Source organism: Seriola lalandi, unplaced genomic scaffold, assembly GCF_002814215.2.
Source record: "Seriola lalandi dorsalis isolate HSWRI2012SDOR001 ecotype SW California unplaced genomic scaffold, Sedor1 jcf7180002054689, whole genome shotgun sequence".
Taxonomy (NCBI): domain Eukaryota; kingdom Metazoa; phylum Chordata; class Actinopteri; order Carangiformes; family Carangidae; genus Seriola; species Seriola lalandi.
The window spans coordinates 38,146-54,003 of NW_019525242.1; the positions used below are offsets into that span (position 1 = coordinate 38,146).

General features: G+C 40.3%; 1 protein-coding gene across 1 annotated transcript in view; it reads right to left on the reverse strand.

The window, feature by feature from the left end:
* gpr39 (G protein-coupled receptor 39) overlaps window positions 1–9,936 on the reverse strand; it is a 34,039-nt gene extending 24,103 nt beyond the window's left edge. The window contains exon 1 of the mRNA XM_023423089.2: window positions 8,850–9,936. Within this exon, the coding sequence (XP_023278857.1) occupies window positions 8,850–9,633 (784 nt within the window). The 5' untranslated portion in view covers window positions 9,634–9,936. The remainder of the gene's footprint in view (window positions 1–8,849) is intronic.
* Between the last annotated feature and the right edge of the window lie 5,922 nt (window positions 9,937–15,858).

The following is a 15,858-nucleotide window of genomic DNA, read 5'->3' on the forward strand; positions in this document are numbered from 1 at the left end:
GGGGGGGGGGGGGGGGGGCACCTGTCTTATCTCCTGTCTTCATATGAACCACCAAAGTCTTTCTTTGTCGCTAGCCTCAGTAAATGCTGTTGTACACCAACTGATTACTGGAAGGCTTTTTCTGAAAGGGGAAAATCAAAATGTATATTCTTTATGTACATAGCAATTTAATTAGCTGATCTCACAACAGTGTAAATGTCATGAGTCCACTTTTAGAGCAGTTTAACATCTCAAAAAATTTTTGCAAATTATTTAGTGTTTGGATCTGTGTGAAGTGCTGTGTGGGAGGTGTCTGACACACGGATCAAACACAGGAGATTATTAAATGTACTTGTTGGAGCAAGACTGCACAAACATGTTGTTTACCAGCAGTCAACTGTACTTCAAATAACCAGAGTTCTTCTGCAGGATTAAAGAGCTATTGTTCTGCTTTTTACTCCAGTCTGAAGTTAAAGTCATAATATGAAGCTTTTCCACATTAAAATGTCTAAAAATGACTAGAGCTATGTTATATGTATTTTTTGAGATGTACAGTACATTGTGCATTATCCCAAATGCTTCCATCAATTCTCAAACCTAGAGAGATATGTGATTTTAATCATCATAACGATACGTGTCATTTGTTCGCATGTCAATGACGTATCTGGCAGATATGTGGTCGTCTGCCAGAAGCTCGAAATTGATCTGTATCCAGTTTTAAGCCATATTTTTAAGATTCACTTATTACACCTTGGTCGTTTTCAACATTTATTTTAACCAGATGAAGGGTTTTAGTTGTCGAACATCTGGATCTTAAGTTAGCAGAGACATCATGTGTGCACCAAGGAGCGTCGGTGAATCACTGATTTATAAAGTGAAACTGCTTCATGGGTGTTTCCACTGGTTTTAATCCCCTGGTGTGTGTGTTATGGAGAGGAGGACACCTCTGCGGATAATTCAGCTGCTGGTAAAAACCTCCTGAGCCACTGACACTGAAGGAATCCAAACTGGGAGAAGGTGGTGAAGACAACAACTCCCATGATCCCATGCTACTTCACAATGTCACCCAACAGTCTTTTGTTATTGTTTTGATTGAGAGACTCCTAGAAGCAGAAGTTAGACTGTGCGTTTAAATGTCACTTTCTCTCTCACACACACACACACACACACACACACACACACACACACTACAAAGCTTCATGTGATATAGTAGTAGGCTATCTATGTAACTTGTCTCACCTGTTCAGCTCTGTAGATCATTGTTTGATAGTCAACAGTGACACAAGTGAAGACGCAGGATTATCACTGCAGACATTTAGAGGAATAACAACAGCTGTTCTCTGCTCTTGTATTTTTCCTCAAGTGTCCGGGCACCCCTTCTTCTCGCATGTCTTCAGCCTCAGTGAGTGCTCCCATCACAAATGGCCTGCAAAGGTCAAAGGCCACAGGCCAAAGGCTGAAGGCAGCAAAAGGGAATTAATATTCATTTTGCAAATGCCGGCGGCTCACAGTAACTGAAAAAAGCAATCTAAAGCAATTAACCTCCTGCGCTGGACGTGAGGATGAGGATGTTCTCTACTTTTAATTACTCTCCACAGTCTCAGAGCCCGACCGGGATTAAAAGTTATCTCAAGGTAAAGTCGAGCGGCGTCAGCAACGTGGCCACTTGAGAGATAACTGACATGGGTGCTTACAGCAGGAGCAACTGTTTGCAAGCGTGCATGAGAGTGGAACTCAGTGCTATCTGCTGCAGCTCCTCTCTGTCTGCCGACCACAATAACAAATCAATTCATATTCAAATTCTGACTCGGGTCATTCTTGCAGCCGAGCGAGCCGGCAGTCAATAAGGATGTGAGCGAATACTGTTGATGCCAGCAGACTGTCATGACCTCCCCAGTAATATTCAGTTAATGTAATATTCCATTGTGAGGTTGTTGTTTACGGGGACTGAGCTGTTATGAATTTTGAAGTAGTTATGATAGAGGAGGACAGGTGAGGTGATTAGAATATGACTGTGTTCTTCTCAGGAAATCATAATTAGGTACTTAGATTATTTTGAAATAACTTCAATTACCTGCACATCAAATTTGGGTATAATAAAGGTTTAAATATTACACCAACAAATCTGTAGTGTAAGAAACACACAATCCGCTCTGTATCAGTACTCATTAATATTTATTCACACATCAATATTTATACAAACTTCCATATTCTATTCTGTTGGTGCTAGAGCAAAAACCTTGAGGGAAAGGATGAAGTGAGCATCCTGCACAATTCCTACTGAGATAAAGCAGAAGAAAAGTGTTTGCATAAAAGACCATCACACACTGAGGAATGTCATTACATGTCAGCTGATTAAAATCAGTCAAGGCTGTCGAGTTCTGGTCTCAGACTTCCACTTCTTCCAAAAACATCAGTTTTCTCTATGTAATTTGGAATGACACTTTAGTATGCTTTAAGCCTAATAAAGGATTATCTGCTGAATAAAAACAGAACTCCAAAGGGTGGAACGCCCCAATAAACACAGCTAAAAACAGAATTAAAGCACAACTCGCCTCTAATACATATTAATACTGTGCTTATATAACAATGCAACGGTTATTTCTTCCAGACAATCAGGAGCAGGTAGATCAAGTCAATTTCACTGATCTCTGAGCTGAGAAAAATAATACTAACTTCTTCCTGATGCTACAGTATCCCCACTGTATTTCTCAATATACAGTACAATTTGGAAGCTTATTTATTTTCAGTATAAATAAGTATATGGAAAGATTTAGCCGTTGCGCACAAACAAGTGACTAGACAGAATATGAAATTAAACAGTGGTGTTCTTCAGACACAATCATATATTTCTGTATTTTTATTCTCATTTCTCATCAAATTCAGGCTCTCACTGAGTATTTTGTTTCCCCCAAAAGTTAGGTGGAATTCCCAACTACGTTTTCTTCCAGCGGTGGTTTTAAAATGTTATTGGCTCTTTATGAACAATTATTACAACACTGACTCTGGAACTAGAAATTTAAACTTGAGGGATTATTGTTTGGCCATGGGGAAGCTGGAACAGCAACATTGACATTTCATGACTTTTTAAGTTGACACAAGAGCTGTTTGTTCACATATACAGTCGTTAAGACGCAATCATTGATTTGGAGTCATTTTTCTACGTCCAATTTTCTCTATTTTAGCTTTTTTTGAGGGGAGGGGCTAGAAGTAGGCTACATGATTCATTTACATTCAGAAACCTGACAGGACCACATACCTAATGGCCTCCACAAGTTCACCTGGAACTCCCAAACAACAGGTAAGTCTGTCTCTCCCTGCCGCTGTCTTTTCACATGCAGCTAGACATGTAGCTGTTGATTACAGTCCTTCAAACTTATTGCTTGGGAAATAAATCTCTCGGGGGTCGTAACACTAGCTGTCTTGTGTTAGCTAATGTTAGCACTAGTTTCAGCATAACATCTGTTAAAAGTGAACTTCACCCAGCCGGGCTGGGTCCCACATTATGATGCAAAAGATCTCAAAATAAAATAAGATAATAAGATTTGAAGTTTGTATTTTTATTTTTATCCAATACTAGAGTTTCAGTGCCATCGTTTCATGTTTCACTTCAGGTTTTGTTTCCAATGCCAAAATTCAATGTCACCGTTCTCGCCCCATACCTCTCCCGGGGAGTAAAATGTCCAGTACTGATGATCTTTATAATATTAAGACAGTTCACAGTGAAATGTGAAGACAGGGAACAGTGAACAAGCAGTTTAGGTTGTAGGACAGTGTTGACCTGTTTCAGGTATTTTCCGCAGAATCTGATTGTTTGTCATGAATGAAAATCAGCCTTTGAAACAAAAACCATTTTACAGAATTCCCCATGTAATTGTGTTTTGCTAAACTTTACTTTTGGCTGGCGTTGTTAAATGTGTTGTTTCCCTTTTTTGTTATCTGTTCAATCAAAGTACCTGCAGAAACATCTTCATCAAGTCAGCGCACCGTCACAGCAGAGTCAGCTGTCTGTTTGGGGAATAAAATTGTTTGTTCTTTCACAGAACTGTAATTATTGAATTCTCAGACTGAAACACAGTTCGCATTAGAATTAATCACTGTAAACATTTGTTAAGTCTGGCAGGAAATACATTTTTCCCTTTTATCACTGCCAATGTGGAAGTTCACCAGCATATTAAGGATGATTTAGTGTGACACTTAAATTAAGTTACAGGACTTGAATAATACAGATTACTGGGTTTTTTTTTTTTTAAAAGTGGCCAAAATAATAACGCAAAAAGAGGTTAAATACATTAGACAACCGTTTTCACAGACTAAGTAGTACCAGGAAGTCTTATTTAAAAATAATAACTAGAAAATAAAATTCTAACTCATAAAAGTTTCCAATAACCTGCTTAATGCGCAATTTGTGAACTTCAAAATGACTAATGGAAAAAAATGTATACGCTCACATGAGGTGGTTTTTCAGGCATTTTGATAAAGCAATATTTTTGAAAATTTGAAGTGGAAACAGCGTTTTCAGATTCAAGTCATGGCTCCTGCCTCATCATGCCCCAAGGAGCCGGTTCCAACTGAGAGTCAGATGCTGGAAGTACATCGTCACGTTTAATTGGAACGATATCGTGAGAGGAGAACACAAAGCTTTATTCCCATAACATCACTAATTGGAAACACAGACCATTCATTCTATTGTGTTCAGTTCACTTTTCAAAATCAAAAATTACTTCTATTTGCATAAAATAGTAGTAAAAATAGTAAAAAGTCATTCAAATGTGTGTTATAAATGTAATTTCTTGTAGAAATTGAGAATAGTGGTTCTTTACATTTTGTTAAGGGGGGCAACACAACAAGCTTTAAGGAAAACATAGACAAAATATGACCATATAAAGTCATTATGATTTGCATTTGCAATAGTAGCTCCACTCCATTTAATGAAGTCCAATACTCACTCTCCCTTTAGCTTTGCTTTGGTCTCCACCAACTCCTGAGAGAAACAGCTAATTAGCTGCTAAATGCTCCCCTATGTTCACCTGCTAGTGGCTAACTCTGCCAGCGTGCTGTTTGCTGCTGCAGGTTCTGTGCAGTGGGTTAATTTAGGCTTTACACAGGTGAACGATGTAGATGAGAATCGGTGGCGAGACCGAACAACAAACCAAACCAATGAACGAATGAAATGAAAGAATGAATGAAAGAAGCTAAAGCCTCCGCAGAGCAGAGAGGAGCTGCAGAGCCGGGGGATAATTCTCTGGTCTCGACAGAAACACTGATTCACACGTGGTCCAATACTAATTTGACTGATGAGGACGTACGATTGACTGGTAATTTAATCACAGCACACGCGGTCCCCAAGGAAACAATGAAAAGTCAGAATAGATGGCCCATAATAACCATTAATTATTTTCTCTAGGAATAAGAAGCGGCCCCTTGTGTTAAGTTAGATGAGTTGATATATCAGTGTCTTACTGAAAGATAAATGGTAAAGGAGTTAGCAGACAGTCTTGTACCGGAGCTGTGAGGCTGATTGGATTAGTCTCAGTGACTCTCAGAGTGGCTGATACATGGCTGTCCTGAGGACTTCGCTTAGTTACAGTCACACTGTCCATGATGTAAACTTTATTTTAGATTTTGTCATGGAGAAAAACATCCTCCCGAGGTGAACCTTCCAGAAACATCTGACGTTCATGTTCATGAAACAAAGTAGACTTTCAGTTACTTTAGGACAAAAGCTTTCAGAGTTTTAGGTTATGGGGACATCCTCAGTGACGATGAATCTATAAATATGTGTACCATGTCTGTGTGTTTTGGATTTGACTCTAAGAAGAAGTGTTTTTTGACAAACAGCGACAAATAGGCGCTGGGGATTTTGGAAGCTTCAAACTGCTGTCAGAGCCGCAGCTGCAACTGTTGACCTTGTAGATAACAGTTTCAGATATGAAAATGTGAGTTTCAATTATTTGAATGTCAAATAAAAATGCCTGGCACTGGGGCGTCAAGTGGCGCAGTGGGTAGAGCAGGCGCCCCATGTGTAGAGGCTACAGTCCTCGCTGCAGCAGGCCCCGGTTCGAATCCTGCATCGGACAGCCCTTTACTGCATGTCGTTCCCCCTCTCTCTGCCTCCCCATTACCTGTCTCTCTCTACTGTGCTATCATAAAGGCATAAAAAGCCCCAAAAAATATATTTAAAAAAAAAGCCTTGCACCACCTCACTGTGCTTCAAGGTTCTCTCTGGGGTCGTGTCAGTTTCGTCCTTCCTTCCTCCATAAGACAATGTGCACATTTTGTATCCCACTGAATACACCACAGTGAACACAGCTGTAATAGTTACACAAAACTATGTGTGTCATTAACCTTAAAGCAAACAGCTGTACACAGGTAATTAATCACCACCCTGAGGATGTAACATTGAGCTGTAAATGTAAACAATGAATTCCAGGGTTGTGATTCAGACTCATATTTGGTCTCACTTAATGTCATCATGACATCATTAGTGACTGTACTCAAACAAAGAGCAGTTGTGTGTGTGTGTGTGTGTGTCATTAAACACACAGGAGGACGTGTGGTGATGGTACGCTCTGCAATGCAGGGAAGCGGCACCACAAAGACACAACAGACTGAAATGATGCTTGTGTAGTTACAGAGTAAAAACACTGTTTGTGGTGTCATTGGTGGAAATATCCCATAATCACACTGAGATCATATTTAACACCTAAACCACAGTCATCTGTTGGGGTAACATTGTGTAATTGAGCCTGTAAATGTAAATGTACACATGAGAACATTTTGTATATAATAACGTTAACAGACTACTTAAAGCTTTTTCACTATCTTTCGTTATTTCTTTTTTTATGTATGTATGTAGGTTTCTTCCCTTTAAAAAATGGTGCTCAATAAACGCTGCATTATTCGATTCTTTAAATTAATTAATTTAAATATTAAATTTATATTTATTTTTATTGCAGGAATCAGAGCAAGCTGTATAAAGTGGCTGTGGTGGACGTGTTCATAAACAGCTACCTTTTTACTTTTCATATTAGCACTTACCCAGCATTGTGTTTCTGACCTGACTTGGAAATATCTGAATTCATGTATAAATTTGTCTTAAGATATAATCAGATCCTCATCTAAGATACAATTATGGACATAATCCATTTTAACTAATAACACACAAATCATTGTATTGCCCTTGTCCATACTGAATAAATCAATCAAACATTCACAGTGTAGGTGGAAAACTTATGTGAACATCTCAGTAAAGTTGCATGGAGCCTGGTGCTCATGTCAGGACACCACAGAGGGAAGAAACATCACTGTGAACTTCAGGTTTTGCAAAGAGCAGCTTGACTCTACACAACACTGCTGGTAAAAGGATTTGTGGGCTGATAAAAAAAATAAAGTTGAAATGTTTTGGAAGAACATGCAGCAGCATGTACGGTGTAAGAAGGGCTCTGAATACCAACATCAAAAACCTCCACATCATTGACTGGAAAAATGAATTCCTCAGTTTATCAAGGTATTTTACAGTGTGTCTGTCCGCCCGCTGAGGCTCATTAGAAGCTGGGTGATGCAGCAGGACAAAGAGCCTGAACATCAAAGGAAATCTGCTACAGAACGACTTCAGACAAAGAAAAATCCACCTTCTACATTCAGAGCCCAGAACCCAGCAGAGAAGCTGTGAATGAGCTGAAGAGAGCTGCTCACACCAGACCAGCTGAGAATATGTCTGAGCTGAAGCAGTTCTGTAGGATAAAATATTAATTTGTCTTTCTTTCTTATTCCATCACTTAAAAAACCCTGCATCACACAGGGAATAAAAGTAAGTTTACATGAAAGCTTCCTCCTCCACATCCTGGAGTTACGCTCCTGTGTGTCCTGTTTTCTGTCAGTGCGCTGTTTATTCATGCAACCACCGTCCGTGACCGGTTCGCTGTATGACTAAAGAACTTGGGGAATTCTGCTGTATGTACTGGTGTGTCTTCTATCTCTTTTCATTCCAGCCTGTCTCCAGTGGGGAATATCAGCCTCTGTTAACATCAGTGAGTCCCTTCCCATCTCATGTCAAACGCTTCCATGATGTCCAGTGGACCAAGACCGCGTCATGCTCTCAGGATGTTCAGCCCAGTGCTCACGTACTGTTTGTTCAGTAGATTTTGTTATTAAAATTTTATCTGATGGCGGTTTGGGCGTCCATTGCTCACCTGACTGGCCCTTTCTGTGATGTCTTGTGTCAATTTTCTCTTCTTTTTTTTTGTCCTTGTGAGGATTTAATTCAAGTAAATTCATTCTAAATTTTCTGAGATAAAAAAATGAGCATGGAGCTCTTTGCCACTGTAAATAGGGGCTACCTTAACAGATTTGTGTCACCCATGTTGTCATATTTTCAGTAACTATTGTTTTGACTGGACAGCTGCAGGAATCAAACATGTGTCTATGTACACAGCTGCCTCCAAGAGTGGAACATCATGCAAACAAACTCAAATACTCTGACAGAATCATTTATCTGCACTGTTTCTCTTTTAGTTAAGGGAACACACTCTAAACAAAAGCTGTGTGTTTGTGTGTGTGTGTGTGTGTGTGTGTGTGTGTGTGTGTGAGTGAAATCCATCATTTAAATGGTCGTAATATTGTATATAATAAAACACTGGACGTGTCTTTATCATTTCCACTTGTGGCACAGAGTCCAGGTTGTGTTTTCACTGCTGTTAACTGGCTGATGGTGATGAAACAACATCACACAGACACACACACACAACACCATGATCAATGGCCCAAAAAGACCACACACATAATACAAACAGACACAGCTAGAGCTCTAAAATCATGTCTGTGATCAGACACAGTTGGCGGAGCAAAGTATTAAAGCAAGGACTTACCAAGAAAAATGATGGTCTGCTTCCTGGCCATCTTGACCTTGGAACTTTCATGCTTGGGTTCTCTTAGAGTTCCACCGGTCGCTCCATCCGGGGAACCCATAGGTCTCCGCAGGACCAGGATCATAGCTCGGCACATGAAGGCCACGCAGATCACCACCATCAGGTAGACGACGAAAGCCACAAAGAGGCTGACCCGGTACATCACCCAGCGCTCCTTCAGATTGGTGCAGAAGGTCAGATTCTGGACGGGCGTATCCGCGCGGAAGGGAATGTGGCCCTGTGTTCCCGTGGCGATCAGCAACGGCAGGGCCACGAGTACGGACACCAGCCAGGCAAAGGTAATGAGCGCAGAGGTACGTTTGCCACCCAGGGCTTTGAAGCGAAACGGGTGGCAGATAGCCACGTAGCGCTCGAAGCTAAGTGTGGCTATGTTGAGGATGGTAGCGTAGCTGCAGGCCTCAAACAAGAAGTTGTAGATCTTACAGGAAGCGTTGCCTGATGTGGACGTGAACGGGAACCAGATGGCACTGTAGAGCTCCACCGGCATGCCGATGAGCAGCACCAACAAGTCAGAGCACGCCAGGCTCACCATGTGGTCGGTCACGTTCTTCTGAAGGTAGCCGTTTCTGTTCAGCACTTGTGTCACCCTGATAGTGACTGAATTACCCACGATACCCGTCACCAGGATGAGGCTATAAAAGACCGTCAGGAAGATTTTGACGGGGTAGTTAGGTTCAAGTTCACTCCAGTCTTTCTCATCTGCTATCTCCATTTCCCCATTCATGGTTACGAGCGGTGAGCTCAGATTGTCCAGGTATTGATTTTGCCCTTCAGCTTATCAGTTGTGCTGGGTGCAGCCGCCGTGATTAGAGCCGAGATCCAGGAGTGAGCTTATATATAAGAGCTTAGACTGAAATGGTAATGGTCTAAATATTCAATACCTTAACCCCGAAGTCCAGTGTGTGGCCCCGAAGCCTGGTCCATCTCCTCTCGTTTCGGATGATCATCTGGAATCCCCTGGAGTCCCCACAGGTCTTAGTCCAGAGTCTGCGGTTTCATCTCAGTCTGTGCAAAGTGTTAGTCAACATTCAACTCCCACAAATTTCCTCCTCCCTCCTGTGAGGGCAGGGCAGTTAAACATTAAACACTACTACAGGCAGCATGAGTGCAGAGGCCTGGTTTCACTCATTATTATCAGGACTCCCTTTCACAGAAACACTTTGTTTTCCTTTCAGTTACAGTCAAGATTAGAAACATGGTTAAACGGTGTTGCAACTTGCAAACAGATAAGAAAAAAATGGAAAAATATTCCTGATTTTTAAGCAACTAAATCAAACTGAATGAGGTTTACAACATTGAAGTTTTGATGGGATAAAAATGGAGATATGACACTCAGAGATCCTGAAAGTGACACTCACTTTAAACATGACTGAGAATGTGCACCTATGAAAACAATAGACAATAACCACGTAGGAAGACAGAGAAGGCAAGAATGAAAAGGTTAGCTTTATGCTTGAAATAAAAAAAATAATAAAAAAAACAGGCAGGGAAGTTGAAAAGAGGAAGAAGACTGAAATAATCCAGGCATATCTGCATGGCTGAGCTCAACATATTTTTCCACTGAGTTCAAACCACCAGACCACATCTATCTACCATATTTACATGGTAGATAAAATGATGCTATTAAAGACTGATGATAAATGTACTTATTTACAATATTTACTTTAAACACTGAGAAGAACGGAATGCAGCCTTGGAAAAAAGACTTCACCGCGCACAGAAATGATACAGACAGGCTTAACCTGATTAGGAAAAAGCCTGAGTGCCTTTCACTGTGATTAAATATTGTCAGAAACTGTCAATTAAACCTTCAAGTGCTGCATGTCGTCACATTGTCAGCCAGATGTTTACTGTCACAAGTGAGGTAAGTAAAATCAAGGTTGATTGTTCATTATGATCCTGAAGCCTCTTAATTGATGTCTCAATTCTCATTTGAATTATCTGCTATTGTGTCCAGACGCCTGCGTTTAATCACATAGCATGAGACAATTCATTTGTTATATCTTAGTAATGAGGTGCTCATGTGTAAGAGGCTGCATGAAACTGTCTGTGTGACTTTGAAATAAACACACCATGGGCCGGTGCCGCTCTGTGTCCGCTGAGCTAGAAATGATCCACAGCTGTCAGATGTTAAAGGAAATAAGCCAAACATATAATGGCTGACAAACATGAGAGGGACTTCATGAATGTCTCATTATTTACATTACAAAAGCAGTCACGCACTGGAGTGTTAAGGACGACTTAGCCTACGTGAAGCTAGTCATCATATTTCTAGTCATAAAAAAAAGCAAAGGAGATGAAAGAATGTGAAGGAAAACGCTTATTCACTTGAGTCTCCACTTGACACTGATGAGATTATAAGGGACACTCTGCTCGACATGCCTCAGGGAAAATATACTCTCTACTCTGTAAGACATAAAATGTCTCCTGCTTTGTCTAACAGCAGGTTAGTATGGATGTCCAACTTCCATGATGCATATGGTTGCAAGGCATGCTCTGTTTGCAGACATGCAGAAGCACAACTGCTGTTGAGCAGTGTAGATGTACAGTATTTGGCCTCTTTTCTAAATTTAAAGGTACGTGAAAGATATTTTAGGCAGACTCAGTAATGTTTTCATACATAATGAAAGAGAATATTTTGTGCATCAAAATAAATCTCTAAATGAAATACAGGAGCGTTTTTTGTGTCTTTTGTGTCAGCTTTAAGCTGTAGCAGTGCTTTGAGCTAAATGCTAACATCAGCATACTGACATCTTATACAGCATTTTTGCTGATACTCGCTGATAATTCATAATGTTCAGCACCTTCAGCATCTTAGAATAGCATGGTAACACACTCACGTTGGCCAATTATCACTTGTAGCTGACTTTATGTACATAATTCACCATAGTTGGTGGCCTGCTGTGCTGTACGTTCTCCACACGCAGTTACTCTGTGTGCCTCTCTGCGCCGGGTCTGTCACACACGGGTCTTTAAGAAAGAAGGTTTCCAGGGTGAATAAGAATAAGACGAACACATTCATGCCGGAAAAGAAAGAACTTGTCTATCACTATTTTCTTGCAATTTGTAAATAAAGTGGAGCTGACACTGATGAGAATTTCATTACTTTTGTTTTGCAGGTAATTTAGTCATTAACCAAAGTATTGGACTCAGTAAAGGTTTTACCTAATGATGGTGTGAGGTGATCAAGTTCAGAACTTTTGGTCTAGTAGATGTTCAGATCTTTCACTGGATAAATAAAAAGTCTGAGCGGTTTGTGGCACCAGACAGAGTATACAGGTTTCATCCTCTGGGAATCATGAATGTCTGGATAATATTTTGTGGCAATTCTTACAATATGTGAACAAGTATTTCAGTCTGCACCAAGTATGTGAGGTCACTGAGACAACGTATTCACAAGAATGGGACAGACAACATCCGGAGCCCAAGGCATAAAGATGGAGTGGGCTGTACCACAGCAACACCTCCATACAACGCAGCTCCATCATGGTCTAATGTTGTGTTCAGGACCGCATGGTCAGGAGATGAAAAAATGCTGTTGTTGTGTCACGTCTCCTCATGTAGAAATACGTAATTTAGAGCAGAGACTTAAAACAATATGTTTTAATAGTGCAGTGTAAGTATGAAAAGTCTTGCAAAACAACAGGATTATTCAAGAGCTTCGGCTGATAAAAGGGACGCTGCTATCACAGCCTCTCTCTGGGCCTTCATTTACATCTTATAACATCTTCATTAATGACACTTAAAAGACAAAGAAATTGCTCAGATAATAAAAACAAGACAAAGAACCTGAGAAAGAAATTAAAATAACATGATTCCACAAGCACCACTGATAAAAGATGAAGAAATAACTTTCTATGCAGCCAACATTAGAAATATCACGACCTGTAAAAAAAAAAAAAAAAAACCTTTCACACGTGCAGTCATGACAGAGGGTGGCAAAAATACAGGAAGTGCTACAGTGAAAATGAATGAATCCAGCTTCCATCTGTCACTTACAACTGCTCGACCCATTAATTGACCCTCGCCAGCTGCTTATTTCCTCCTCCACTTGATACGTCCAGTCAATGACGAGTGCTATAAAAACACTCCATAAAGATGTGCACACGTCTGGCATTTAACGGGATGAGTGGACCAGCATTTACATCTCACCTTCAACTGCAATGTACACACCCTCGGTTACATGGCACACACTGAGGCTGCTAAAAGAAACGCTTCGTCTTATCACATGAAATCACAAGCAGTGAATTAACGGACCACGTACAACAGTCCGACCGCCGTGATGTAATCTCCGTTGCAACTGTGATGCAAACTCTTCCTCCGGCAGTAATCATTTAAATAATACATCAAATATAAACTGATACGTCATCTCAGAAGATAAATCTGTAGTGTCCGTCTGAGGTTCACAAACAAACATCAATACTCTGCTAATGTTTCACTGTGTACAGTATTTACACCCATCGGAGAGGGAAGCTGCTCATTCAAGCAGACGACCGTTATTGCAGCGAGACATTTTTTTTTTTTTTTTTTTTTTTTGTAGCTTATAGCAAAAGTTTGTGTCTCTGTCACAGTTTGTCTTCAGGTATCCAGCACTGTCAGGGGAACGAGGGCAAACGAGAAGGTTGTTGGTCTGTAGGATGTAGTGTGGCTTCAATTTTCTTCTTCCAGCATCAGACTAATAAAAGTTTTCCTCAACAGAAGAAAACAAAAACAAGACATAGAGATTTTCTTTTGCAAAAGATGCTCTCATGACAGTGTTAATATCACCTGAAGGTCTGGAGGAAGTGGAAGGTATCATGCAACGCATTTAGAGGTCGCTCTGAAGTGTTCTGTCATTACCCGGGCTGCTGATGCTGGGTAACATGAATTCATCACTGTACTGCATTTCTAATTCTATCTGATCATTGGCCATATACACTGATTAATCATATCGCTGATTTGAGAAGCAGGAATCTCAGATAGCAACTAGAAATCCATGACAGTGAAGCTGCCTCTCCAAAAAAAGAGAGAGCGCTGCAGTTCAGGATATAATTCAAGGAGGTGCTTCCCCGTTATGCTGCCTTGGTGATACTAACACCATCAGAAAAGACTAGGTTGGCTCTGTAAGTGTGCAAATGGCCATATATGAAATAGCCAGTACAAATCATCATCCTTCATAAAATAGTGATGGGAACTCTTTTCCACTGATTGAGATTTTCAAAAGACACACATTCAGCCACTCCACCTCTGTTAGTGTTATGTTCAAGTCCAACATGTACCGTTTCATTTGGTCACATGACACCATAGTAATGACTGATAATGTAAAAAAAAAAAAAAAAAAAAGTGACGTGAGTACCTCAGTCTGTGACGACTGACATGTGAAAACAAAAATGAGCTTGTAGAAATGGCTGGGTCATCTCAAAACTGTAGAAAATAAATAGTTATAATAGGAGGCACTGGGGTAGTTCAATGTCTCTGAAAGCTTCCAGAATGTCCCGCTCAGCAAGATCCACAATCGCCACCTGGGGAGATAAAGAAAAAAAAATATTACTAATGAATCAGCATTTAAAACTCCATGTTTATATATAAATAATATTATATGAGAAACACTAAAAAGAATATTTTAGATTATGGTGATTATAGGGGCCTTGGAGTCATGACTTCAGTAGTACTGGCTACAGCTCCGTCAGTTCTCTGGATTCAACTTCTTGCCGCTTTTTTCTTTTTATATAATTAGAAATTGGACAAAACCGGAAACCTTTGAAAGGTCACATTCAGCTCTGCCAGCCTTGGATGAAAGTTGTTTTTATTATATAGTTACAATAGTAAAAGTAACAATTAACTGAAACAATAATCAAAAGGTTAATCCATAATGAAATAATCATCAGTTGCATTATATTAGAAATATTATACTTATTTCTATGAAAATGGACACACAGACACATACACTTGCTCCTGCAGCCGATGTTATGTAGTGGCCTTATGCTATAACCACTATAGGATCTCTGGAGCTCAGCCAGAGTGACCATCAGGTTCTTGGATTGCTGAGCTCTAGGAAGAGTCCAGGTTGTTCCAACTTTCTTCCATTTAAGAATTACAGAGGCCACTCTGGTCTTGGTGCAGCAGATTTTTCTTTTTTGCTGGAAAAAGTTTTTGTTTTGTTTCAGGGTCTGAATACTTCAGATATTTCAGGTTGCAAAATTTCTAAAATTCTGTTTTTGCAATACCCCATGATTATGGGGTATTGAGTGTAGATTGATGAGGGAAACCATGAATTACAATGATTTTAAGGGTCTGAACACTTTCCGGAAGCTCCTTATAAACCCAGCAGGCTTAAGTCTGCTCTAAATTGCACTGTTTTCATTCCCCACTGACGCCTCTATTAGAAACCACATGCTGAGTTCAAAATCTCTCTTTCGGACCCGCTGGCAATTACTTTGCAGGTTTAGGAAGCAGAAGAGAAAAGTTTGAGGAAACCTGTGAACAGTGAAGAGACAGCAGCTTCACTGACTTTGTAGAGTGGGTGGTCAATCTCTGATCTAAAATATTTATGCGATGATCATCCTGTCCAGCTCGTCCTCTGTCCCTCTTACGCAACACGTCAAAAACACAGAGCGTCAGACAAATGCTTGTCAGATGTTCAGTGCAACTAACTAAAGGAAAGCAGAAATTCTGAGCTTCATCAACTGTTGCAAAATCCTAATTTTTTGAGACTTAAAGCTGATGTGTTTAATATATTGTTTAAAAAGGTTTTCCCCCCAAAAAAGTGAAAAAAAAATGGGTCTGAAGCTCATGTCTTCTTCCTTCCTGATTAAGAAATGTGGCTCAGGCCTTTTGCCCCGCCCACCACCTGCTCCCTCCAGGTGGACAGGTGAAAGAGCAGAGAGCATCAAGATGGTTAGAGGAGGAAACATCAGAGAGACTCAGCCACATGTTTGAGCCTCAGTCAGACCCAGACTCAGATGAGGAG